At 31.8% G+C, this 27,841-nt stretch overlaps 1 protein-coding gene across 1 annotated transcript in view; it reads left to right on the plus strand.

Annotated features, from left to right (window-relative positions):
• TECRL (trans-2,3-enoyl-CoA reductase like) overlaps positions 1 to 27,841 on the plus strand; it is a 99,633-nt gene that overhangs the window by 25,210 nt on the left and 46,582 nt on the right. Inside the window, exon 2 of the mRNA XM_043572583.1 lies at positions 1,012 to 1,063. Coding sequence (XP_043428518.1) covers positions 1,012 to 1,063 — 52 coding nt within the window. The remainder of the gene's footprint in view (positions 1 to 1,011; positions 1,064 to 27,841) is intronic.

Genomic DNA, 27,841 nt, shown 5'->3' on the forward strand with positions numbered 1-27,841 from the left:
ATGAATAGTATAGGATACCATGGTTATAGGTGTATTAATCAGAGTGGATTATGGTAAAATAAATGCATTCCTTGTTATACATTTAATGTTTAATTAAATATTAAATATAATATAATGTTAATAAGAACTGCCTGGGGTATTATTATGGGCCACCCTTCATGCACATTTATTTTTCACTTCACTTCTCAAAACAGCTATAAGATTTTAATGCAGCAATAAAACAAATCATTAACATAATATTCTATATGTATTTTGAGAAAGGAAATATATTTTCTTATATGATCATGAATATGTCCTTTGCTGTAGACTTTGAAGTATTTTGGGTTTTTTTCATAAGGAACCAGATGCAGAGGGAAACTGGTTTGCAAGTTTGATGTGAACCAAGTCAGACAGTCAAAAAATGTGATGGCTTGAGGTGTTTAAATAGAACTCTCATCCTCATGAGTTTTGCAGTTCTGATGAATCCAAATAATATATCTAACATGAATTTCAGTGGACCTACAGCAATTTTGGTTGGGGGTTTTAATAACATAACTAATGAGGGGGCTTGGGTAGGATTTTTTTTCTGATGATATGCTGAAATAAACATTCCCCTCTTTGCCCACATACATCAATTTCATATGCTGAAGCCCTCTGCTATATACCTTTTACCTTCTGTCTATCTTGTATATTTATTCATATTTTAATTGAGATTCTCATCAGTTTGGGAGCCAGAAATTGAATATTATGGGCGGAGAAGATTAAAAAATATATTTTAGACACAAACACTTGGATAAACTCATACAATACCACCATTATTGCTATGTACAAAAAAAATTTAGGAAAATGCATATTGACTCAATATTTCAAGGTTGTCAAAGCAGTAGTGACTAAAAAGCCAAACAAAACACACTAGTTATTTCATAATAATTTTACACTTTATTATTTTATGTTTTCTTCTCAAATATATAGCGAACAAATAGATACTTTTTTTCTTACAATTCTTTCTGTATGTTTTCTTTTTCTTTTCAGGTGATACAAACATCTACTATTCATGATGTTAAACAAAAATTCCACAAAGCATGTAAGTTTTATATATAATCTAGAATTTATGTTACAGTTTTCTCAATTTGGCTCAAATTTATCTGTAAAAATAAGTTCAATGTTATGATAGAAAGGGTGTATGGAAACCATAATTTTACATGAAATTCAGAAATAGTATGGTAAATACTTCTTGACTATAAATACTGTGTTTTCATATCTAACTCTCTTATCCACAATAGTTTTAGTTTTTCACAAAATTATTTTCTCTTTTATATTTGAACATATTTATTAAAACAGAAAACATCCTCTATATGAGAATTCTTAACTGATAAAAAGTATTTATATGTAAACAAAATACTGAACAAAAGTTTTACTGGGTGTGTTTATACTGGTCAAATCTATTCCACAAAGGAACTCTTTATACAGTAAATTAAAATTATACTATTTAATTTTATTAATAGCTAAATTTACCTAATTAAAGGTTTCATTATTACTGGAAATATTTATATGAAGTTTGTTCAAATTCAGGTTTTATTTTTAAACCTTTCCAGTAAAGTTTACTCATAACTTAAACATAGTGAACGCGTCTATAATTACTAGGAGGCACTTTTTATATACTCTAATTTTAAAGCAGTTTTAGATTCAGAGCAAAACTAAGCAGAAAATACAGACTTCTTATATACCCTCAGGTGTCACACATGCACAGCCTCCCCCATCAACATTTCACATCAGAATAGGGTATTTGTTACAATCTGTGAGCCTACACTGACACCTCATTATTTCCCAAAGTTTGGAGTTTATATCAGAGTTCATCCTTCGTATTTTACACTGTATGGTTTTTGCTAGCGAACATTTTCAATGTCTTGTATTTAGTTGAGCACTGTTTCTTTTCTGAAAATATTCTTAAAGTTTACAATTTAATGCTTTAAGCTATTTAAAAATACCTTACAGTAAAATAGGTAGAATTTTTAATAGGAATAGAAAGCATATACAGTATGGAATAGAATTATTTGAAATATGCTTAACCCATTAAAAATTCTTCAAGAAGGTAAGTTTTAATATTTACCACAAAGATATGTAAGATTTGAGTATGCAGAAATAAGCCACAAAAGGATTATGGTAAGGAAAAGAGAACAGTGCAAAGTGCAAAGATTTGTCATGGAATTAATTTTCTAATTTGTAGCATGATAAAATTCCCTGTATATTTATGCTACTTCTAAATTATTGAAAAAATTCTCAAACTCCAAATTTGTGCCTTATCACCTACCATTATGTTAGCCATGTTATCCTGTTATTTACACAAGCATTTCTTTATATATTAATGAATTTGTTTTGGGTTATTCCTGTCTTCACATAAAATATGGATCTCAAACTAGTAATTGAACTTTCATCTTTGGAAAGACTTAGACTAAACTTCTCTAATAAGGTGGTTTCAGAAAGTTTAGATTCTAGCAGTAAGTGAAAAGACACTTGAAAATGATGTTATTACTATAATGTAGAAAGTTGCAAGAAAAATGCTTGTATTTAAGTTAATAATAACAACATAATAAATATATGATTTCTATTATTGTCTGGAAATGAAGAAAAGAATCAAAAGCTAATGCATGTGTAGAAGGAATGTGAAGTTATCTTGATTACTATTTTCTGATTCCTTTTATAATAGTCTATAATATATATAGACATACATAACAGTTACTAGAAATGTTAAAATATTTGAACCAGAAATTCTGTACTTACGTGGTCCAGAGCCTACTTCTAGTAATAAGTGAAGTTAAGTAGTTTATGAAAAATCTTAGAAATGTCCAGTATCAGAACTGGATAACTAAAAAATATGACAATAATGTGATTAGTTTTAATAGCTATATCAAGACTTGAGGATTTCTTGATGACTATTATTTTACTCATTTTCCTAGGCATAGTTCTAATCTTTAACAACTTTATGTAAGCTGTGACTTTTTCACTTTTTAAAAATTACTATTAATATCAAAAGTAGCCCATCACTTAAAGAAAAATAATATTCAGTAATTTTGCATTTATTATATGTAGCCAACATGAAAAAATGCTCAACGTCACTAATTATGAAGGCAATGTAAATTATAACCGCAATGTCATCACCTCATATCTCTCAGAATGGCTATTATCAAAAAGACAAGAAATAAAAAGTGTTGGTGAGGATTTAGGGTAAAGGGAACCCTCATGCCCTGTCGGTGGGAATGTAAACTGGTGGAGCAACTGTGGAAAATAATACAGAGGTTCTGTGAAAAATTAAAAATAGAAAAAATAGAAATACTCTATGATCCAATAATTCCACTTCTCTGTATTATCTAAATAAAAGTGCTAATTCAAAAAGATAAATGCACCCCTGTTTACACAGCATTTTTTTTTTAATTTTTTTTTTCAACGTTTATTTTATTTTTGGGACAGAGAGAGACAGAGCATGAACGGGGGAGGGGCAGAGAGAGAGGGAGACACAGAAACAAGCTCCAAGCTCTGAGCCATCAGCCCAGAGCCTGACGCGGGGCTTGAACTCACAGACCCCGAGATCGTGACCTGGCTGAAGTCGGAAGCCCAACGGACTGCGCCACCCAGGCGCCCCTTCACAGCATTATTTATAATAGCCAAGATATGAGAGCATAAGTGTCCACCTAAGTATCCATCAGTAGATGATGGATAGAAAAGATATGCTACTCACATACACACTCACACACACACTTACACACACACACACACACACACACACACACACAGAAATATTCCTCAGCCATTAAAAAAGAATATCCATTTGTAACAATGGTCTACTTATCTCTGGGTAGACCTAAAAAGAGTATTAAGCTAAGTGAAATAAGTCAGACAAAGACAAATACCATATGATTTCAGCATATGATTCACTTTAAAATCTAAAAACCTCGGGGCGTCTGGGTGGCTTGGTCGGTTGAGCGTCCAACTTCGGCTCAGGTCATGATCTCACGGTCGGTGAGCTCGAGCCCCGCGTCGGGCTCTGTGCTGACAGCTCAGAGCCTGGAGCCTGTTTCAGATTCTGTGTCTCCCTCTCTCTCTGCCCCTCCCCTGTTCATGCTCTGTCTTTCTCTGTTTCAAAAATAAATAAACGTTAAAAAAGAATTAAAAAAATTATAAAAAATAAAATAAAATCTAAAAACCAAAACAAATGAACAAACACACCAAAACAGGAGACTCATAAATACAGAAAACAAACTGATGGTTGCCAGAGGGATGAACAAAATAGGCGAAAGAGATTAAGAGGTACAATCTTATATTTATGAAATAAATAAGACATGGGGATGTGGTATACAGCACAGGGAATAGTCAATAATATTGTAAAAACATTGTATGGTGACAGGTGGTAACTTTATATATTGTGGTGATTATTTCATAATACATGTAAGTATTGAGTCACTATGTTGTATACCTAAAGCTTATATAATATTATGTGTCAATCTTACTGCAATAAAAAAAGAAATATAATATTCAAGCAATTTGCATTCATTATACTCTATTTCAAAAAAGTATTGGTCTTCAAGTTTTATAAAGCACAAAAACACAATTTTTGCTATATTACATTACAGAGAATTATCTGTTAGTCAATTAAATTGGACATTATGTTTAATATATTTACCAAATAATAAAAAGCAAGCAAAAAAGTGTTGCTAACACTAACAATTTTACAATGCTAAAAATGAAACAAAACAAAGTTATGTGTTGATTGCCTTAATATTTTATGTTTAACATATTTAAATTTTTTTAACGTTTATTTATTTTCACAGACAGAGACAGAGTGTGAGTGGGGGCCGGGGGTGGGGTGTGGGGCAGAAAGAGGGAGACACAGAATCTGAAGCAGGCTCCAGGCTCTGAGCTGTCAGCACAGAGCCTGATGTGGGGCTTGAATCCATAAACCGTGAAATCATGACCTGAGCCGAAGATGGATGCTTACCCAACTGAGCCACTCAGGCACCCTTATTTAGCATATTTAAAACCCAATAACATTGAATACCTTATTTCATAAATATATTCCAATAATAACAATCATATATATGTGTGTGTGTGTGTGTGTATATATATATATATATATATACATATATATATATATATATGTAGTTATAACTACTACAATTGTTAGATTTTTTTCAAACTTACTTCTTTACTTTCTGACACCGAATAAATTTTTTATTACAACACTTCTGATGGTGTTCATTTTTAGGCCCTGCAGTTATAATAGGAATTGCTAATCTTGTAAAGAAAAAAACAAACTCATCAGAAGAACTGGGTTTCCTGAGGGGAGAGTTCTCCTTATATGTCTTTTATCTCTATTCTGTGTTCTCTTCGGTGTTTTGACTGATCTTGCTTTCTAGTCTCCCTATTATTTCTCTGACTTTGTGTCAGCTTTACATTTTTCTTAGTTCTATTTTAAAATTTTCTTTACTGTGATTTTTTTGTCCTGTATATGACTATCTTTTCCTCTCCCAGGGTTTCTAATTTCTTAGTTCTGCTGTATTATAAGAGTCATGTTTTAGATTACCCTGGAGAGAGTATGGCCCTCAGACTAGTGAAAGAAATATTGAATAGGGAGAAAATTACAATGAAAATATTAGCAGCAAGGTAAGAGGAAAAGAGGAATGGTTTCATGAAAAAGTGATTCTGATAAAACTTTCAATTATATATATGCACACACACAGTTATCTATTTCTTAATGCACAAAAATTCATGCAATGCCTCAGCTGCAATACTCCACTAGTCTTTCTTTACCTCCATACATTTCTTTACTCACATTTGTAATTATTGTTCTTAAAAATTTTTTTTTTCAACGTTTATTTTATTTTTGGGACAGAGAGAGACAGCGCATGAACGGGGGAGGGGCAGAGAGAGGGAGACACAGAATCGGAAACAGGTTCCAGGCTCTGAGCCATCAGCCCAGAGCCTGACGCGGGGCTCGAACTCACAGACCGCGAGATCGTGACCTGGCTGAAGTCGGACGCTTAACCGACTGCGCCACCCAGGCACCCCTGTAATTATTGTTCTTGATTGTATCTTGAAGCCTCTCCTATAGAGTCTCAAATATCATGCTATATGTTGTGCTCCACTTACTCTCATATTCTCACAAAGATTGTGTAGAAGAATTAAACCTTGTTGTTAAAGCTGAACTGAAAAATTAAGAATCATTCAAGGTCCAGGTGACACTCTGACTAAAACTATGTGAATATTTTCTAAGATTTCAAAGGATTAAAAAAACCATCCATGTTAAAAACAAAACAAAACTCTATTACATAATCTGAGTAGCATTACCTTATTTCATGTTACTCAATTCAACAACTATTCCATGATTTCTTCAATTAAATTTAATTCTCTCTTGGGGTATAATATGACTTTATTAGAATAATTTTTAATATTTTATGTTCTAAAAAATAATAGAACTTACAAAAAGCCACAGCCAACTGTGTGTATACTAATGTAAATCTGTAATGATGTAATCCATATTGTAGATCTAATCAATTGACAAAGTTTATTTGCCAGAATGACAAGTAAATTCCAGTGGAAAAATTCTGCCTGTATGTTATAAATTATTTTGTTATGCTTTATAATACTCAAAATTATTTAAGTTCCTGTAGTCTAGACCTCCATAGAAGTGAGATGTATGCAATAGTTAGCATGGACAAAGCAGGAGATATATTAATAAAAATAATTTAAAGATTTGTCAAAGTAAAGGTCTAGTGAATACATTCTTTTGGAGCTGTATCATTACTTGTCTTAGGAAGGAAGCCAAGGAATCTAAACCAGAAATTAGAAAATACCATTGCCGTACAAAGTTGTATAAAGGTAGAATTTCATCTAAACAGCTTTTTTTTAAAGAAAAAAAACTTTTTTTTCAAATTTTTAAAAACTTTTACTGATTTTGTAGTTAAAGGTGATTTGCAACCACAAGATAAGGTGCTCTGAAAGCTATTACAACATCACCCATAATCTCTAAAAAAAAAAAGTAACCATCAACCACTTATTGTGAATGATGACTTCCATGATTGTTTGGTGGAGGTAAATACCATAATTACAATTAAGATGGATGAGACAAAAGCTCTCTAAAAATCTGATATACAAGGGAAGCCATTTTAGATTTATTTTGAAGTCAATATGACTGTATACAAACTTTGTTTAAACAAAAAGCCTGATTTATGGCCCATCAAGCATCCATTGTCTACTTGCTTTGTAAGTAAGTAGCCTAAAGGAAAACCATCTTGTCCTTAAGATAACAATCAGTGCTCTTACTCCCTGCATTCCTTGATGTTAACACTTGTGATTCCTGCCTACATGCTACTTTAAAAGCTTTTGAGCTTTTGCTAAAAAGTATGTAACTGTATAAAAATTCTTCCTTTTCCAGAACACTTTCTTCCCTGTGAACATTTCCCAGACCACTATTCTAACTTAGCGCAAATAAAGCTCTCTTTCTTATGTTTAGAGACTATAAAAAGTTCGTTCATTTTGTGTTGACACTGTTATACCCAGAATTCATGATCCGCAAATACTGCCAGGGAGCCGAGTCTGATGTAAAAGCAAAAGAGCCTTTATTCGAGCTAGCTCCAGCTCAATCCCCTACCTGCACCAACACAGCTGTGAGATACCCGGGAGAAAGAGCTAGTTTCAAAAGGACAAAGGTTTTATTGGGGCCTAGGGGCAGTTGGTGAGGTAATGGCCGTGGCCTCAGCCGATTGGCTGGGGAAGGGTCTGAGTCCTGTAAGGCAGGTGAGTAGGAGGTTACTCAAGGGGAGGAGGCGTGGTCAAGGTGAAGGACACAGAACAAGATGGAGTTGGCTGGCGTAGGCCCGCCCTTTCAGACACCAGTTTTAACGTTGGGTGAGATATAAAATTCAGTGAATATTTGAAGAATATTGAATGAGATCCAATCTTTATGCAGTAACTAAATCACATAACTTTCCCTAAATGATTTTTAACGTTACATCATAACGTGTATTTTCAAAGCTTATATCAAAGTTTGTACACAATTGACAAGAATAACCATGTAAAATTTTGATTCATGTGAGCATGTGTACAAATACTTGATGAATAGTTTCTTTCCAGATAATTCACCATAAATATTTTGGATTCTTATGTGAGACTAAAGTTTTAATACTTTCCTATTTTTTAAAAAAAATTTCAAGTAGTAAATACTTTTTTAGTGTTTCTAGATCAGGTTTCTTTTGAAATTATCAAAATAAATTAGGATGTGTGATATTTTGTTTTAAAATAAGAAATATATATTTGGTTTTCCTCCCAGTTTTTGGCACAGAGCCTCTATAACTGTCCCTTGATACTTAAAACCTCTATTTCTCCTTCAAATGAATGTCACTTTGTTAAATTTCATATTTTCTGTCAATGATTATAGCACCATTTATCATTGTTCTTTGGACATTTGAATCCCTTTAAAAAAATTGTTCATTAAGTTTAAATTTTCTCTTAGGCAGAGAATCCTTATTCTTTACCCCATGCTTGCTCATATCTCTTTATATTACTTGGAATTATCTTTAAAAAATTCGCTAGGGGCGCCTGGGTGGCTCAGTCGGTTAAGCGTCGGACTTCAGCTCAGGTCATGATCTCATGGTCTGTGAGTTCAAGCCCCGCGTCGGGCTCTGTGCTGACAGCTCAGAGCCTGGAGCCTGTTTCAGATTCTGTGTCTCTCTCTCTGACACTCCCCTGTTCATGCTCTGTCTCTCTCTGTCTCAAAAATAAATAAACGTTAAAAAAATTTTTTTTTAATATTCGCTAAATTATCAAGACATAAGTGACTTTTTGCCCCATATGAGAATCCTTGATTTTTATACTCTCATTTTTAAGTTGAAATTATTATAGCTGATGTCACAGAGCTGTTGCTATCAAATATTGTGCTTTATAGTATCTTTAGATGTCCTACTGTAGTTACCTTGCATTAACTTTCATAATAAGAAAAATAAATATAGTTAACTTTTATGAAATAGTCATTTTTTGTTATGAATATCCTAAGATATTTCTGTGCAGCAAATATTTAAAAATATCACAGCAATTTTATGATCATCTTATAGTATTCTGATTTTCATTTTACAGATAAGTCTTTTTAAAAGATTAGATAACTTGCCTGTGGCCACATAGCTAGTAAGTGGCAGAGCTGGAATTCAAACTCAGAAAATAGGGCTCTGTAACCTGTATTCGAACCACTAACCCCATCCATTGCCTCTTTTTTACTGAATCATGTTTTTAATTATTTTTTAGGCAGAAATTCAAATAATACTTCTTTATTTTACTTCAGAAATACTATGGTTAGTCCTCATTTGCAAAAAGGAACTAATTCAAGAGTTTGTTTTACAAATTATGTAATGAATAATATTGCTATAAGTCTAAGTATAGTTCACAATTGGATATAAAATCTGAAATCTCTGGGTAATGTTACATGACACCATAAGATCAACTATGAAATTAAAAACAATGATTAATATGAGTAAGAAGAATGAATGCAAATATGGTTTGTAATTGCTAATGGAATTTTCTCCTGTGAGATTGATCTAAGAATTAGATCAATGATCTAAGAATTAGATCTAAAAGAAGTTTCTGAAAGAAAAATCAAGTTATTTTATCCATGACCTCTGTGTTATCTATTAGTTGACAATATCAAGTTTCAATGATGTTTATAATCTACTTGTCTCTGCAGTTCAGAGCCTGGGGAAGGAGGGGCAGGGGAAGAAGCAAGAGAAAGAACAATGGAATTATCAGACCAATTGTAGTTTCAGCCACATGAAGGGATTTATTTGTGACAGTTGAAATGCATATAATTCTTTGCCGAAAGGCCAGGGAGATATAAACAATGCTAAACTTTGAAAGGTTCAAGGAGAATAACTCAAAACAAAGATAACACAGTAGAAGGATTTATGACACATCATATAGAATAATGAGTATTCTCTAGGCAATCTGAAGGAGCCTCCTGGACAAGGCTGTAGAATTCCCTGATCTCTCAATAAAAGAAGCTAGAAAAATGATAAATGTAACCAAGGGAAGAAATGGCAGAATTTTTATCTTAAAAAAGCTCTCCACTCCTACCTCTATAAGTGGCTAACGTTCTTTTTCTAATAGTTTCTTCAGCAACAGAAATTATGAGCTTTATCAATAATTTAAATGAAGAAATGGAGTGATCTGGCAGATTATTCAGTCGGGTAACAGTCAATGTTGCATTTAGGGGAAGCTATGGGAATTAAGTGGCTATTTCACTTCTAGAAATCTAATCACCAAAGTCCAGTAAGACCCTTGGCCAGGGGGAGAAATACCACCATTGTTTTAATATTACATGTAGATTTCAAGATTGAGATAAGTTAATAAATTAATAAGTTAACATTGATGTTCTGGTCACTGAAGAACTTCTAACAAATTTGCCAAATGGCACACAAAAAATAGGTTATATGGACAAAAAAGGTCTTTCAGGTAACTGCATTCTTGATGAACCTCATACAAAATATTTCAGGAAAAGAATAAATTTTTATGAAATATACTTAACCCATTTAAAATTTAACAGGATTTTCAAAATATCTCTCCTTTATTTACCATACTGTATACATCATTTGACAATTTTATCCCACATATTGTTAATTTTCCTTCAGTAAAGAAAAAATTGTATAATTTGAAGCCAAATAATACTTGGTAATTTAAAAAAAAAATTTGTTTCACAGAAAATGTTTTATAAGTTTCCACATGATTACCTCACAAAATAATAGTTTAAATTTTTTTGTATTTTCACTTTTAGCTTTAAGAAAAAAATTTTTGTACTACTTGAGTACCAAAAATTGTTTCATTCAACTTAATTCAACAAATACTCATTAATAAAGTTAAATGATCAGGAACTATGCTATACTACTAAAGATAATATTTATAGTGTAGCCATTGTCTAGTATGGTTTTTTGGCATACTAAAACACTATGTGTATGCACACAAACATATACACATACATACACAAACTGAATGACTTCCCAGAATTGATTAATTTTGAATTCATTAGTTAAAAATAATTAAAATTTTATTTTACCTTAATGTTAGTAAATGTTACTTTGTGTGTCCACACATGCTCTCTGGATTCTTAAAAGTAGTTGACAAGATATACCTAACTTTCTTTCCTTTTAGTATATTTCAAAACAGTTTAACAACTTATATATGTTAATGGAGAGAAATTGTCAAATCTTTAAAAAACGAAAGTAATTCTGAAAGAAGATTGCTTCCCTAATCTTGAAATTTTAGAGAAATTGATGATTCATTTCCTGTTAAAGTGGCAAATTGAGATTAAAAAAAAAAGAAACTAAAGAATGTATCATCTACCAATATATTAAGGGCTGCAAACATTTTCAGATAAAAATATTTTGAAAAGAAATATCTCAAGTCTATTCTATTATAGTGTATATAGGTACTATAAATCACAACGTGTAGTAATATATTGTTCAAAACATGGTTTTTAATGATACCTCGTTAATGTTTTCTATTATGAAATTCAGCTAATGATATATAGAATAATATAATTTTGTTTTCTCTAACTGCCCTTGCTATATGTACCTCTCAATTTTTCTTTTTTTTTTCTTTATTTTATTTATTTATTTATTTTTACTTAAGCCCTTATTTTCTTTGTGGTTTCAATTCAAATCATAGTATAACCACTGGCACATATCAATGTCCCAGGTGTTGAAAATAGACCTCTTCTTATTGTAACTACTTTAAAATACTCATCAAATTTACATTGCTATATACTTAATATCATCAGAAACTCACATAAATGTTGAAAATTCAATTTACCTATGTGATGTATTACTGTTTGCAGAACCTTAGATCAAAGCGTTAGGAAGGGATGGCCATTTTGCCAGTCAAGGTTCATGTAATACAACTGTCATGACTAATACAATTCCTAAAGTGTATGAGGTATGATCCTGTCTGTAAACTGTTTTGTCTCTCATTATGGCACAACGTTTAAGCCTGTGTATTGCTATGCAATGTCAGGGCTATTTTGATTCATCTTTCATGACATGCTGATATTCCCAAAGCATGATATTATGAAATAGTTTTGTTGTATAATATGCAAACATCAAAATAGTTGGGTTAGCAATGTTGGACCTTGAGCAAGTGCCTACAATATAAATTCACCAAATATCAGAAGAGATAGATTATCTATAGCACATGATTGATTTCCAACTTATATTTGAATATGTGAGTGTGTGAAGAAATTTAAATTCAAAAGGAGACAGATATCGGCACAGTGAAATATCTGGACTGGTTAATATACTGTATAAGGGAGTATTCTCAAAATGCGAAACCAGAAAGCACACACAGCACTAAAGCCACCGTTACAAAATCAAAGATCATCTTGCAAACTTTAATGCACAAGCAATGGTTTATTTTTTTATTTTCCTTTATTTCTTCCTCTAAAAATTGTTTTGGCTAACCAAAAATATTTGGTTAAATTGCAATCATTAGCAGGATTATAGATGAGTAATATAAAACAAGGGAATCTATTAAGACATAGCTTACTCTTGTAGTATTAATCTTCTCATTTCTGAGAAAATTTTCAGAAAGACATGGAATGCATCACAGTGGAATTTTATGTAAATGATCTAAAAACAAGCACATGAGCTTTTAAAATGGTTTATTAATGACACTTCATCATTACGAGGAAATGTCTAAAATGAGTTATTTGTGCTTATATATTTTGTCACCTATCTAGTTGGTTTAAAAATATCTTTCATTTTTCAAATTTCATAAAATATGTCATATTCAAAGTTCCTTGGACCCTATTATAAATCCCTTGAAAATATAATCTCCATGTTAAATTCAGATGTGCTAAAATGTACCACAATGTTTTTATAATCCCAAAGATATTAATGTGCCAATTTCTCATTTTCATGTATTATTTTTCATTTGATTTGTATGTACTTTGTTGGCAAAGCATCATATTCAATAAGTGAGATTATTTTAGCAAGATAACAATAGCTTCACTTTTTAATATAATACAATAATAAACATACAAGATAAATTTCCAAAAATGCAAAATCTCACAAAGATTAAAGCATTAGCTTCCTAATATAAATGTTTTTACTAAAGGCTAGAGATATTTTTCTATGCCTATATACACAACTTCACATATTTTTTTTTATTTTTAAGTTTATTTATTTATTTTGTGAGGGAGAGGGAGCTTGAGAGAGGGCAGTAGCAGGGAGAGAGGGAGAGAGAATCTCAAGCAGGCTGCGTGCTGTCAGTACACAGCTCGACTCTGGGATTGATCTCAACAACCATAAGATCATGACCTGAGCTGAAATCAAGAGTCAGACACATAAATGACTGTGCCACCGAGGTGCCCCCCCCACAATTTCACATATCTTATACATTGGTCTCTAATAGCTTTTCCTATCAACATATTTTCTCAGTGTATTTTTGTGTAAATATATATTGACCTACATGATAAATATTACTGGAGATATACTTTTCTGTGGATGTGTAATACACATTTTCTGGATACACATTCTAATTGCTTCTATAATAAAGAAATATTATGCTTATTTATTCATCACTATTTGTTGAATGTTGAAAAATATTTAGCAGACATTTAATATGTACCATGCATCAAGTTATTTATTGACCAGAATAATTCATGTTTGTAAAATTATTTAATTGTATTTGTAAGAATAATACCAGGGGAAAAAAATGTTGTTATAGAGGATAACCTCACTTCAGATCTTAACATGTATGTATTGCCAAATTTTCTCTCCTAATTTGTAGACTTAAAAGAGTACTTCAGAGTTTTTCTTCCCTTTCCTTATTAGTACTGTATATTAACAAGTTAATAAGTTTTGATAATTGATGTATGGAAAAAAATAATTTAGCATTAGATTTCATTTGTTGAGTCATTAGTGAATTAATTTTTTCATACTCTCCTTTGAGATTTTTATGTATTTTTTTCTGGAAATTGCCTGTTCATAGTGTTCACCCATATCTTTGACTACTTGGATGTTTTTGGTGTCTTAATAATACATAAAATCTTTATGAATTAGTATATAGGTAACAAACACTTTTCCCCATTTTTGGAAGAAAAATCAATTTTATAGATCCAAATTAATCAATTTTTTTATTTTATGTTTTCTGTTTTGTGACCTATTTGAGTATCATTTTATCCTCTAATCTTTGGAAATATTGATTTATGTTTTATTCAAATACTTGTAAGTTATAGTTTTATTTTTCACATAATTTTTTTAATATCTGTAATTTATCTTGGTAGAGGGGATGGGGTGAAGAATTCTCACCATTTTAATTATACTTCATGTTTATGATTTTAATTTCTGATTACATATCACGATTAGTGAAATTATATAGCTATTTTCTCTCTTTCTGATTTATTTTTATTATTTTATTCAGTGTTTTACAAAACAATATCTAAATACTAGGGAATTATTTCTACATTAAAAATGTTTTTTGGTAATTTATCTGGTATCATGATTTCTCCATTCTTTCATTGACAATTTTGGTTAGATAACTTCTTGATATCTCTTTCATGTTTTGTTTAGGGTCCATAAATTTGAATTCAAGGAGATTATGTTTTGTATATATTATAATCCAAACATTTCTAAAATACGTTTATATCTCATTTTCCAGTAATGACTTTTTTAAGTCAATATTTATTTATTTACAGACAGTTTACTGTATAAATTGCCAAAAGCATGTAGTATTTTGTTTTCTCAAAAAGAAAAACAAAAGGAAGAAGAAGAAGAAGAAGAAGAAGAAGAAGAAGAAGAAAAAGAAGAAGAAGAAAAAGAAGAAGAAGAAGAAGAAGAAGAAGAAGAAAAAGAAGAAGAAGAAGAAGAAGAAGAAGAAGAAAAAGGAGAAGAAAAAGAAGCAGAAGAAGGAGAAGAAAAAGACACCAAGACAAAAACAAAATAACTCCAAAAGTAGATAGGTTAAAGTAGCATTTTGTAGTAATGAATGGAGATTTTAGTCTTTTTCACAAATTGGTTGCTTTCTTTTAGGCCGATTCTCTAGCATCTCCTGCAACTTTAAGATTACTATTGGCTAACTCCTAAAATCAAATTCTTTAGTGCTAAGTATTATACCTATGACATCCTAGAAGCTTGATTTTCCCCATGGTCAGATGTTTAATGTTTTCAGCCAAAAATATTAAATGCCTTTTGGAAAAACTAAATCCTGAGTCTGTGCACATTTTAGCAGTAGCAAAGGGTTAAGTAATAAATAAGAATACTACATATTGGAATTAAATGCAATGTCTGTTTAAAAAGAAAAAAAAACAAGAAAATAAATGAGGATGACATTCTGAAAATATGACAATATTGACCCTGCATGGCACTCTCATCTTCCCACCAGTTAGTTTAATGAATAATAGTTCTTTCTTGAAACAGGTTAGAGTAAAATATCCCCAGAATAAATCCACATTATTAAAGATTTCAGTAATAGTCATCTAAGTGATAATAGGGTGGTAGTATGTAGTATAAATGTATTTTGTGCATTTGAATATACATATACCTCATGTGTGTGTGATTATGTGTATGACATATAAAATATATATGTAGTTATTTTCTTAACTATAGAATATCTTAATTCCCTCTTACGGTATCTTTTGAGCCTAAAAGCTTAATGTTGTAATTTCCAAAAGGTACCTAAATAATCTAAAAAACTCAAAGGAAAAGATTTAATCTACAAAAAATATTTTAGATAGACATTTCTATAGTATCATTTTGAGGTTGACCAATGTTTATCAAGTGAAATCCATATACTTTGTCACAATCCACAGTACATCATTTATCTAGTATACTTTTAAAATTTAAGCCATAAAGTTTTCTCTAACATGTAATCTCTACCTATTTTAAGATTCATGTCATTCTAGTATATTATCCTTCATTCTTCTTTGTTTTGTACTTACCTACCCTTTCTCTATTTTGAGAGATCTAATAAATTCTGGCTATTAGATTCCCCTTCATTTTAAGCCCCAGCATTACATTGAAAATTACATCTAAAATGATAATCCAATATTATACTTTCAAAACTACTTGCTTTTCCTGCAATTTTCACTTCCACTCTGTTTTAGCTACTTATCACTTATCCATGCCATGAGATTTGACATTAGTTATAACTGAATTTTAATATTTGAAACTAAACAAATCACTTGCCCATGTACCATTTTAAATATCTCACTGTTTTGCTCTAGGACTCACAGTTTCTGAAACTCAGAGAAATATAGTCTCTAAAACACTACCTTTCTTCTGATTTATCATCTAGATTAAAGTTTATGTTGTACATTATCTAAACTGCTCTTTTACTAGTTGATCCATATTTCTCCCTAGCTTAAAACTATTCCACGCTTTACCTAAACTGCTCTCTTACAGGTTAGTCCATAATAGACTTTTAGGTCCACGAGGCAATTCTCTCTCCAAATCCTTAGATTTACTCTTTTAAGTCTTTTTTTTTCTGTATCTTCAAATGTTGCCTAAAAATTATTTTACCAAGAATTTGCTAACTTACAAACCGCTTATAGCAATTCCATCACTCTTCCTTTCTCCATCACTTAGCCCTCACTTCAGAACACTCTTCTTTGTCCTTTTGCCAAAGACCTTGCTAAGGTCACTAGAGTTTCCCTTTTGCTAGAGCAGTGGATCATCTTTGGTCATGTGTAACCTGAACTCCCAGCTGCACTTGACTTGGTACACCATCCTGTTTGACTCCTTTGGTTTGATTCTAATTCTGTCCACTTGGTTCTAAGATCTAATTTATTTGTCTTCTCTCTGACCTCTCATTCTCAGACTCTTTGTGGACTTCACATCATTGTTAGGTTTCTTAAAATCTGTCACTACTTAGATTCTGTCTGCAGCATTCTTCTCTTTTAATTCTACATTTTTCCCCCTCTTTTGTTTGTGCTTTCAGCAACTCCCATGGTTTTAAAATTAACACTAATAAATGAATGAAATGAAAGCTGTCTCTTTCCCAGAATTTTGACTCTATAATAAACAGCCAGTGTAGCATCTTAATATCTTGTATTTTTTTGCAGACACTTCAGCATTTTCATTAGAATTTTGACACATAAAACTGAGGGAATAGATTCAATCTGGAAACATTCAATGTTTTTTTTGTTTGTTTGTTTTTGTTTTTGTTTTTTCCATATTCCAAGAATTTGTAAAGGCTGAAATGAACTAACTCTTGGAACAATATAAAATGAATGTAGTTCATACTGAATTATTTTGCAATGTAAAAATGCCCAGGGTTTCTTAACATAGATGATTTTAAACTTCTCAACTGTTTATCTGACTCTGCTGAAATTGTTTTTGGACTTCTCAATATTTGCCACAATTCGTTAATGAGAAACCGTATTCATCCTAACCGTTCTGTTTATATTTGAAGCTACTGGGTTTGGGAAGTGGCAAGTTAATGTAAACTTGCCTAACTCTAAAATAAACAGAATATTTCAATAATAAGAGCAACTATTTGTGTATGTATATAGGTGTGTGGTACTATGCACATATGTGTGCATACAGCCATATTATACTTATTAAAATCCTTGGATTGGGTGTTAAAATGTAGCTTTCTTTCTATTTCTTTTCAATTAAATGATTGACTGTTACTAAAAACAAATAGCAATTCTGTACAATTAGTATATCTGAAATTTGCACATTGGCTTCTCATAATCACAGTACAAGTCTCTGTAATTTTTATTCTAGATACCAATTATAGTTTTGGATATATTTTCTCACACATTGATCTGCTCTAGTATCTTATCCCTACTTCCAGCATCAAGTTCAAGCTCCTCATGGCACATAAGGCCCTCATAATTTTTTCATACTCTATATGTATGTGGGTGGGTATGTTTCTTGGTGGCAGCAAAGAAAAATGTATTTAATAGATAATTTGAAGGGTGGGTGGGGAATGTTTTCTGAGTATTGTTCCTGTTAAATAACAACTACATTTTGACTATGAGATTATTTCTACTTGATTGTTTACTAGGCGTATCTATTTGTGACAAATAATCAGTTTATATAAATTCAGGAATGATATTAGCCTGATGTGGAATTTACAACTGTTCATACCTTTTTTTTTTCTGAGCATAGTATCATTTTGAACCAACCACCAATAGCAGTTTAATGCAGAAAACAACATGAACACATTACATTACAGGCAAATAGATACAATATCACAATATCTTTTTCTTACCTGACTCAATTTGCCCATGTGCTCTGCCTTGAAAGTGTCTATTGTCTTTTTCCACCTTATTATTCAGCTCTTGCAAATATTTCTTACATACAATTCCATCAACTTTTCTTTTACTTTATTAAAACAAGGTAAAGTCTCATTTTCCCGTTATTTATTTATTTTTTTAAACACCTTTTCAGCTGTACTGGTATTTTTATTATGGTCATTATTGGTATCTCTTAGTAAACACAATACAGAGTTGTACAGGTTTTAATACTCTGGTCCTAACTACTCTTCATACCTGTTATTTTCAGGGTATGGTTTTGCAGAAAAGGTATTCCAAGAATGCAAATATCATTTGTTAGCGAAAATCTTTTATCTGTACAAACAACTACAAGGTTTTATGTTGTTTTCTTTTACAATTAAAGTTAACATAGGGCACCTGGGTGGCTCAGTCCTTTGAGGGGCCAACTTTGGCTCAGGTCATGGTCTCATGGTTCGTGGGTTCCAGCCGCATGTGGGGCTCTGTGCTGACAGCTCGGGACCTGCAGCCTGCTTCGGACTATGTGTCTCCCTCTTTCTTCCCCACTCCTGCTCATGCTTTCTCTCTCTCTCTCTCTCTCAAAAATAAACATTTAAAATGTTAAAATTAAAGTTAACACATTGTGGGGGTGCCTGGGTGGCTCAGTTGTGTTTGACTCTTGATTTTGGCTCAGGTCATGATCTCAATGTCATGAGTTTGAGACCAGCATCAGACTCTGTGCTGGGCATGGAGACTACTTAACATTCTCTCTCTCTCTCTCTCTCTCTCTCTCTCTCTCTCTCTCCCTCTCTCCAAAAAAAATTAAAGTTAGTAAAACATTTTAAGGTAGTTTTTAATAGTTTCTGGTACTTTGCAAACATCTCCTTTAACACTCACAACATCCCTATTAGATACTTTCGTTATATTTCTATTTCTTTAAATATTTTTGCTTAACAGATGAGAAAAATAAAATTCACAGAGTTAACTTGCCTAGGATAAATAAGATAGCCAGTAGATTTTCGCACCGAGTTAAGTCCAGACAGTGATTATCTACTTTGCAGTTAACTAGCAAAGGAATACTGACTTTTTATGTAGGAAAAAATGATTTATTATATAGTAACTAATTTCACATTTGATTGAATATGCATATATAACTTCTACTAATTCTTCTTCAATAAGAGGCCATATGTTTATTCAAATCCTATAAAACTCCTCTGTGCCTGGCAGTCTTCTAATTAACGCATATACAATGGTAATAAAAATGGTTGCATCTGTCTGTTTTTATGGAGGTAGAAACATCTTTAAGAGTGCATAAATAATTTTAGATAGGAAGACAAAAACAGGGTAATGAAAAAAAGTAACTGGAAAATAATACTGGGATCTGCTCCATTGGATAGCAACAGGGAGATTCTCTCTGTACAGGAATCATCCAGAAACTCCGATTTAGACACCAACAATTGAATAATTCAGGGTTTAGTGTTTGCCAGGTAGTGAGAGAGAGAGAGAGTAGTGCAAAGTAGTAGATTTTTCATTAGTGTGTTATTGGACCCTAGGATTGAGCCTAGAGAGGAATGGACATGTGGGACAAATAATAATAATAATATGGTAATTGTTGGAAAATATTTGAAGAATCAAAGAATATTTCAGTTTAAAGTTATATTTAAATCACCAACAATAATAAATAAGTAATGGTGGATAGTGTGTTCTCCATGAGTGTTTTAAGTGGAAAGACCAGTCCATCATAGATGGCAACAAGAAGAAATAAAATTAGATAGTAAAGTCTGAATATATGAAATCCACAAGGAGAATGGAGAAAAATGTTTTGGAAACAGCATTTAAAGCAAGGAGGATTCCTTATACATTTTCATGCCCAAAATTGGATAAGTTTAATGTCAACAATAAATACTAGTTGAAAGATATGCAGAGAACTTTTCTATTAAAGTAAGAAGTTAGAGGGACTTTTTTGAGTGATTGATCATTTAGAAGGCTTTGCTGTTGACAGAGTAAGAGTGCCCTAAAGTACATTGGGGGAGTATTAGAAGGCATGGAGAAGTGGACAATCAGGTCTGATTAGTGGTTGTGCAAAGCAAAATTGGGAGAAGTGTCATTGTGCTGGTGGATATAGTGGGAGACTTGACAGCTGATGGTGTCCAATGTAAATGGGAATATAGGCATGATGATCAATGCTAGTAGTTTCTTAGAAGTTTAGTGGGTAATTTGCTGAACAAACTGGCTTTAAATTTAAGCCAGTGAAGATAACGAATCAGTCTGGTTATACTCTGCGTGTTCTCCGTACCTCACATTATTCTTGCTTTATGCCTTGCATTTACTATGAAATTGGCTTGTTACTTTATGCCTCTTGCTTTCATGCTCTCTTTTATTTTATAATTCTGAATATTTTTTTATGCAGCTTTTAAATTTTCCATTTTTAGAACCATGTCTGTTTTCCTGAAGGAGCTTTGCTTTGTGATTGCTGATTATACAGTGTGATAGCACTCTGTCTTTCTTATTTGAGCACTTTGTAATAGCAAATTCTTTAGCAGATGCATTTTCTTTTCAAGGTCAGCAAAATTATATGCATTGGTTGGTGCCGGTTTTACTGTTAAAACATTTTGTCGTTGTTGGGGTGAGATAGGAAATGGTTCTTTTATTTTTCAGATATATACACACTATTCCACATTTCATATCTTACAGGCTTCCTTGATTCTGTTTTAACGTGATCACTTAATTATGTAGGTGGCATTTATACTACAAAGAAATGGTTTACAAGGAAGAGAATGGGCCATTTAGTTTTAGTGAAGTACTGTACTGAATGGATCATTTCTAACAAATAGAACAACTCAACCAACAATATTAAATCAGCAGCCAATATTTTGGTACATAAGAGATTTATATAATATACTTGATGCTTATTTCTTATAAAAAAGGAAGCGGAATTCATGTGTCTGCCCTGTTGTTCAGGCTTGCTTATAGGATTGTATTGTTTGGAAAGACTATGGCAGTACTAAATAATAAAACATTATAAACAAAGTGGTAAGCAAAGTGTACAGGACATTCTGTCATGACATCATGTTTCCTATTTAGGATTCCATTACTTGGTTGACACATCCTGTACTTGAATTTTATTTTGTACATATGAGAACTTTGTAATCAGAGCACATCTTTTGCCTGACAGGAAAAGAAAAAGTTGTATACTTTGGATACCAGATCAACTAATATATGTGGAAGTTATTAAGAGAAAGTTTGGCTTAATAGAAATAGGAAATTTTACTAATAAACTGTTCAAAGTTAAAAAAAATCCTTTTATCAAAATTTGAGATTGATCAATATTCCTACATTCTTCTGAAATAATCTAAGGTATTTAGAATGCTCTAGTCCAAAGAATTCTTTTCACTTTGTAATTATTGTTATACAGTATTTTGTTTCTGCATATATATATACACTATTATGACTGTTATCTATATTTTTATATAAATGAGTTATATAGATATTATGATATTTTTTATAGAATTATCCATATATATGTCAGTTTCTGTACTGAATATTATTTAGTTTATCTTATCTCTTAGTCTTGGTACTTATTTATTTTTATGGAAGTTGATCCTTTAGATGTTTATCTACCAAAAGACAGAAAGGGTCTATAGAGTATAGGATTTCTTACTGCAATACTCCTTATTTTATGTTATCTTTACAAGATATTCCATTTAAAAACTATTTGTCCAATACCTTTTGTTGTTGCTATTTAGAAGTCTGCTGTCAGTTTAATTGCCACATGAAATATGGAAAAATATGAAAATATGTAAAGAAAATAGAAGACTCTGAATGAAATTATCTGCCTCCATAGATGATTTATTTTTTACTTCCTTAGGTAGGAGAGCTGGACCTTGGAGATTACAGATCACTTGAATCCAAACAGGGATTGAGATGATTCAAAATTCAGCTTCATTTCCTATAGGAACTGGTTTATTTCTGATTTGCCCTTATTTTACAATACTAATTGAAATATTGGGCTTTTACCAGGGTTTCTACTTTTCAATTGAGCATAAAGTCTGCTTTTTTGTCCCCTTAAACTTGTGAGTCTGTGGGAAGTCCTGTTCACCTCTTCTAGTACAAGCAGCTATCCTTTGGGGAATGTGGCTCTGGTTGTTGGACTCAGTTTTCTGAGCTTCCCTTCCTGCTGGAGCTTGGCTTCATAATTATTCATTTTCTTAATTACTCTGTGGAGATTTTGATAAAATATTTTGCCATACTTTTCTAGTTGTCCTCAATAGGATGAATAAGAAAGAATATATAGTTTACCATTATAATTAATAAAATTTTTTGCTTATGCTTGCGTATCCCTAATATATTGTCCAATTTTAGCCCCTATTCTTTTTTTTTCTTTTTTTATGTTCATTTATTTTGAGGGAGAGAGAGACAGAGTGTGAGTGGGGGAGAGGCAGAGAGAGAGGGGACACAGAATCTGAAGCAGGCTCCAGGCTCCAACCTGTTAGCACAGAGCATGATGCAGGGCTTGAACTCACAAACCACAAGGTCATGACCTGAGCCAAAGTAGGATGCTTAACTGACTGAGCCCCCGAGGTGCCCCATAGCCCCTATTCTTTTAATCTGCTTTTCACATTTGATTAATCCTTTCATGTTTTTTACTTTCTGAGTAATTTCCTCTGGTCCATATTCCAAATGACTAATTCTCTCTTCTCCCTGGTCTAATTGGCTATACTATCATTCCATAATATTTTATTACCAAGAATGAGTTGGTGATAAATTTGATTTCTTTCTTTTTAAAGTTTATTTATTTATTTTGAGAGAGAGAGAGAGAGAGAGAGAGAGACAGAGACAGAGACAAAGAGAGAGAGAAAGCACATGCACAAGTCGGGGAGGGGCAGAGAGGGAGAAAGAGAATCCCAAGTAGGCTCCACTCTTATCTGTGCAGAACCCTATGCAGGGCTCAATCCCACAAATTGTGAGATCATGACCTAAGCCTAAATCAAAAGTCTGATGATCAACCAATTGAGGCACCCAGGTGCCTCTGATAAATTTGATTTCTATAAAGTTTATTCATATTTGTCAAATAAGCTTCTATTTATATAAACAACTATAAATTATACAAACATATATACATATATTGCATAGTGTATTATATAGTATAATCATATACACATACAATTTACTCTTTCTTTCAAATAGGTTACTACAAAGAACAGTTGATTCACCTTAATTTATAATGCTATGTTGTCTTAGAGCACCTGGCTGGCTCAATTGGTACAGGATGTGACTCTTCATCTTGGCGTTGTGAATTCAAGTGCTACCCTGATCATAGAGATTACTTAAAAAAATAATGCTGCATTTTCTTGAGGCTTATTACCTAAAGGTTTTGTTGACAGGTTTCATTATTTTTCAGACTACTTAGAATCTATTTTATAGTAACTTGCATATATCAATTATTTGAAAATAAACCTTCTTTTCTTCTAACTCTCTGGAACTGTCATCTCCAAGATGGGCATTGATCACCACATGTGTATCTAGTGGCAGGTCACAGTGAACCAGCTTGTCAAATTTGCTTATTATTGTCTACATCCAGTTTTGGAATCTTGAGGAATTAAACTGAACCAAGTAGAAACTTTAGACCTATATCTTTCTTGCACTAAACTCTTGAACAAAGCCAGCTCTGAATAGCATACTTCTCAGTATTATATTCTGTTTCTATTTCTTCTTTGTACCATCTCACAACACCAACCACAAAGAAACCAGGATGTAAACAACAAAAATTGATCACCATTTTCTCCATTCCCAGAAGTCTCTATGGTCTACTATGGAGGTTTCATTATTTGAATTAAATTTCCTTAATTCTAAACTGTTCTCAGAACTTCTTCCTAGTGATACTGGTGAAATCAAGAAAAGAGTAGGAGTAAGGCTGAGGTTTACCTAGGGTCATAAGTGAGGACATAAGTGTTCTAGGTCATGAAGGATACTTAGTATTTCTGAAAAATTCTCCCAGTCATTTTTCTTCTAAATTTCTCTTCTTTCAGCAATAATATAAATTCAGTTAAATATTTAATACCATCTGTAATCAAGAACTATCAATAATAATTTTTAACATCTTTCAAACTATACCATGCTAATAACTTGATGTATGCTTTAGTCTGTATGACCTATTAATTGGCTCTATATTTTCATATATACAAAGATAGAGTGGATTCTACTAGCAAGTCAAGAAGCAAACATTTCACTTATCTATTACCAATTTTTAAAATTGTACCTCTAGAGGCACCTGAGTGGCTCAGTCAGGTAAGTGTCTGACTCTTGGTTTTGGGTCAGGTCATGATCTTGAGGTTCATAAGTATGAGTCCCACATTGGGCTCTGGGCTGACAGCATGGAGTCTGCTTGGGAGTCTCTCCTCTCCCTCTCTCCCTCTGCCCCTAGCTTGCTCTCACTTGCTCTCTCTCAAAATAAATAAATAAACTTAAAAAAAAAGGAATCTTTAAAAAAATAAAATAAAATAAAATTGTACCTCTAAAAATACAAGTGGAGCATTTTTATACTGTTGAACAACATCCAACAAGAGGAATTTAAATCATAATAAAAATGATGGCAGGTAACACAGTCTTACATTACAAGAAAGCAAAGGCAGGCATCAGGCACATATTACTTGAGTGAATATGGCTGATGACATATTTTATGTGATATATATCCTATGTAATTTGTATTATTGTTCTTCTTAATAATGCAAATTTAAAAATATTTTTGAAGAAGTAAAATAATCAAATACTTTGAATCTGTTTAATCTTATGGAATTTAATTCAATCACTAGTTTTTCTTTCTATGTGAATGCTGTATACAAATAGAAATTAATTTAGGAAATTGAAATCTTCTGGATTCTTGGATTTCAAAACTTTTTGACTATGAATTAGAATGTGAAATGCTTATTGGTCTTATAAAAATACAATGTATTTACAAAATTTAAAATATTGAATGAAAGTTCATGAAGTAATACCTAACCTATTTAGAGTTTATTCCAATATATTTTATTCAGTGTCATGATGATCCATCTCTACTTTTTCTATTCTATTCTATTCTATTCTATTCTATTCTATTCTATTATTTCTTTTTGTAATGCTAAGAATAATACTGATTCCTTTTTTCCAATTTACTAATGGGTCACAACCAGCAGTTTGGAAAACACTACCTTATTAAAATAAGTATATTTAATAAGTATATTAAAATAAGTATATTTGAATTACATACTGAACTACATATATATCAAATTATATATATTACTGATTTAGAATGTTAATCCATTAGTGATATAAACACTTTCAATTATCAAGGAAAGAACTGTAAGTCATGGCTAAATACGAAAAAAGTTACGCAAATCAAGTTATATATCTTGACAACTTTAGACACACAGATGCATTAGATCTCTTATGTTGTTGTAATTCATCTCTATGCCAGTTGTCTCTTCAATGTACTAATACATTACAAATAATATTTTAGACTATTCATCCATGCTAAAAATCCTTATGCAACATAATGTTCTTTATAATTTATGTTTATAAACTTTTTCTGCCATTCTTCGAACCTCTGCTATTCCACCTCACCACAATAAGCACAGAACATTTCAGCAAATGTATGCTTTGCTCCTTGAAAAGGTGACTGAAACTAATCTAAAGACATATATAGACAGTTAATAACTTTTTCACTAGGACACAATGTTCAAAGGTTATAACCTATAAATGCCAAGTTTATTTCATAAGTAGTTTTATAGTTTATCCATGCTGAGAGACTTGGGAAGACATGGATTTCCCTGAAAGAGTTTAGAGCTTCTAACTTCTCTGATGAATCTTTGTGGATTCAACCATTATTCACTCATCTAGATCATAAACATATCTATGGGCTTCAAATGATAATTTTGCATTTCCACCATAGGAGGCATCATGAAATAACTATCGAAAGCAGTGTTTCTTGTGAATATTATTAAAATGGACAGAAATTGACAGCTTATGTTCACCCATCATAGGTGCTCAATGACTAATGTTCAATATAAATGGATTCCCATTAGCTTTGTATTTTCTCCAATACCCATATTGGAAACTCATTTAAACTTATAGAAGCCTCTGCTGTATGCATTTGCATCATATCTTCTTTGACAGCAGATTTTCACTAACAGTAATAAAAGTAAATATTTTAAAAGACTTTTCAGCAAATAATGTTAATACACATTCCAGAACAAGTGCCTATATAAATAATAATTGTATTAGTAAATACAAAAAAAAGAAAGTGTCTTTATCTGCATATTTTCTAATTTAAAAAAATCAAATGCCAAAGTTAAATTTTGTGCCTGCTTATTTGTCATGCTGTTACTAAGTTTGGTTTAAATATAATTCTAAATAATTTTAAACACTTGATTATAATTTTTGATGTATGAATTATTTGTCCAAGATAATGTACATGTATAAATTGTCTTTTACATAAATTTAGATAGAATTTATTGCAATAGTCTAGTTATGTTACATTATCATCACTCTTACTGCCACCTTTAATGTTTTGAAAACAAAAGAGCAAAGTGGAATGTTCCTTTGTCAATATTCTTCTGTTAATTTACTACAAATCAAGTTAATTTGCTTAACATTGGATATTAAAGTTAAGAATTAAATTTTCAATACAAACTTTAAAATAATAACAGAATTCATTTTAAGAGAAAATAATTATATTCTGGTAATTATGAGCCAATTTTTCCATTGTGGCTGTGTATAGTAAGTATATTTTGATTTCCTTATCCAGGTAGAATTCTTTAGTAAACTGTATTTATTCCTAACAGTAGTAGGAGAAGATACTAAATTAAAGTGATGTTCTGTTATGATCAATAGGCCCATAATTATTAAAAGTCAATAATACATATTATTCCAATTGTGTGCTTTACTCTTGATAAAGAAAATAACCCACTTTCAGGTGCCAATATTTTTTTTAAAAATTTAATTTGGGGTTCCTGGGTGGCTCAGTCAGTTAAGCGTCCAACTTTAGCTCAGGTCATGATCTTGCAGTCCGTGAGTTCGAGCCCCACGTCAGGCCCTGTGTTGACAGCTCAGAGCCTGCTTCGGATTCTATGTCTCCCTCTCTCTCTCTGCCCATCCCCTGCTCATGCTCTGTCTCTCTCACTCTCAAAAATGAATAAATGTTAAAAAAATGTTAAAAAATTAATGAGATCAAAGTTCTTTAGTGTCAAATGAAGATGCTGAAGCATTTTGTTGAAGAATAACTTACTTAAAAGTGCATAAATTCTATGTCATATACCTTGGTACAGGTCGACAAATTGAACACATCTATGTAGCCAGTTCTTAAATTGAAAAACAGAAAATTATCACCCATAAGGCTCACATCATGCTTTCTTCCAGAACTATCCACTACTGCTCATCATCACACTGCAAGGGTAACTACTATCTCCATTTATGACACTGGATAACTTCTTTATGCACTTCCTAAGATCGAATCTGCTGTTCAATAGAAACTATTAGATTTATTGGGGGAGGGAGTGATGCCTACTCATGTCTTCTGCACATTTTTAGTTGCATTATTCATTTTTTTCCAACGTTTATTTATTTTTGGGACAGAGAGAG

The sequence above is a fragment of the Prionailurus bengalensis genome, chromosome B1 (assembly GCF_016509475.1).
Source record: "Prionailurus bengalensis isolate Pbe53 chromosome B1, Fcat_Pben_1.1_paternal_pri, whole genome shotgun sequence".
Lineage (NCBI taxonomy): Eukaryota > Metazoa > Chordata > Mammalia > Carnivora > Felidae > Prionailurus > Prionailurus bengalensis.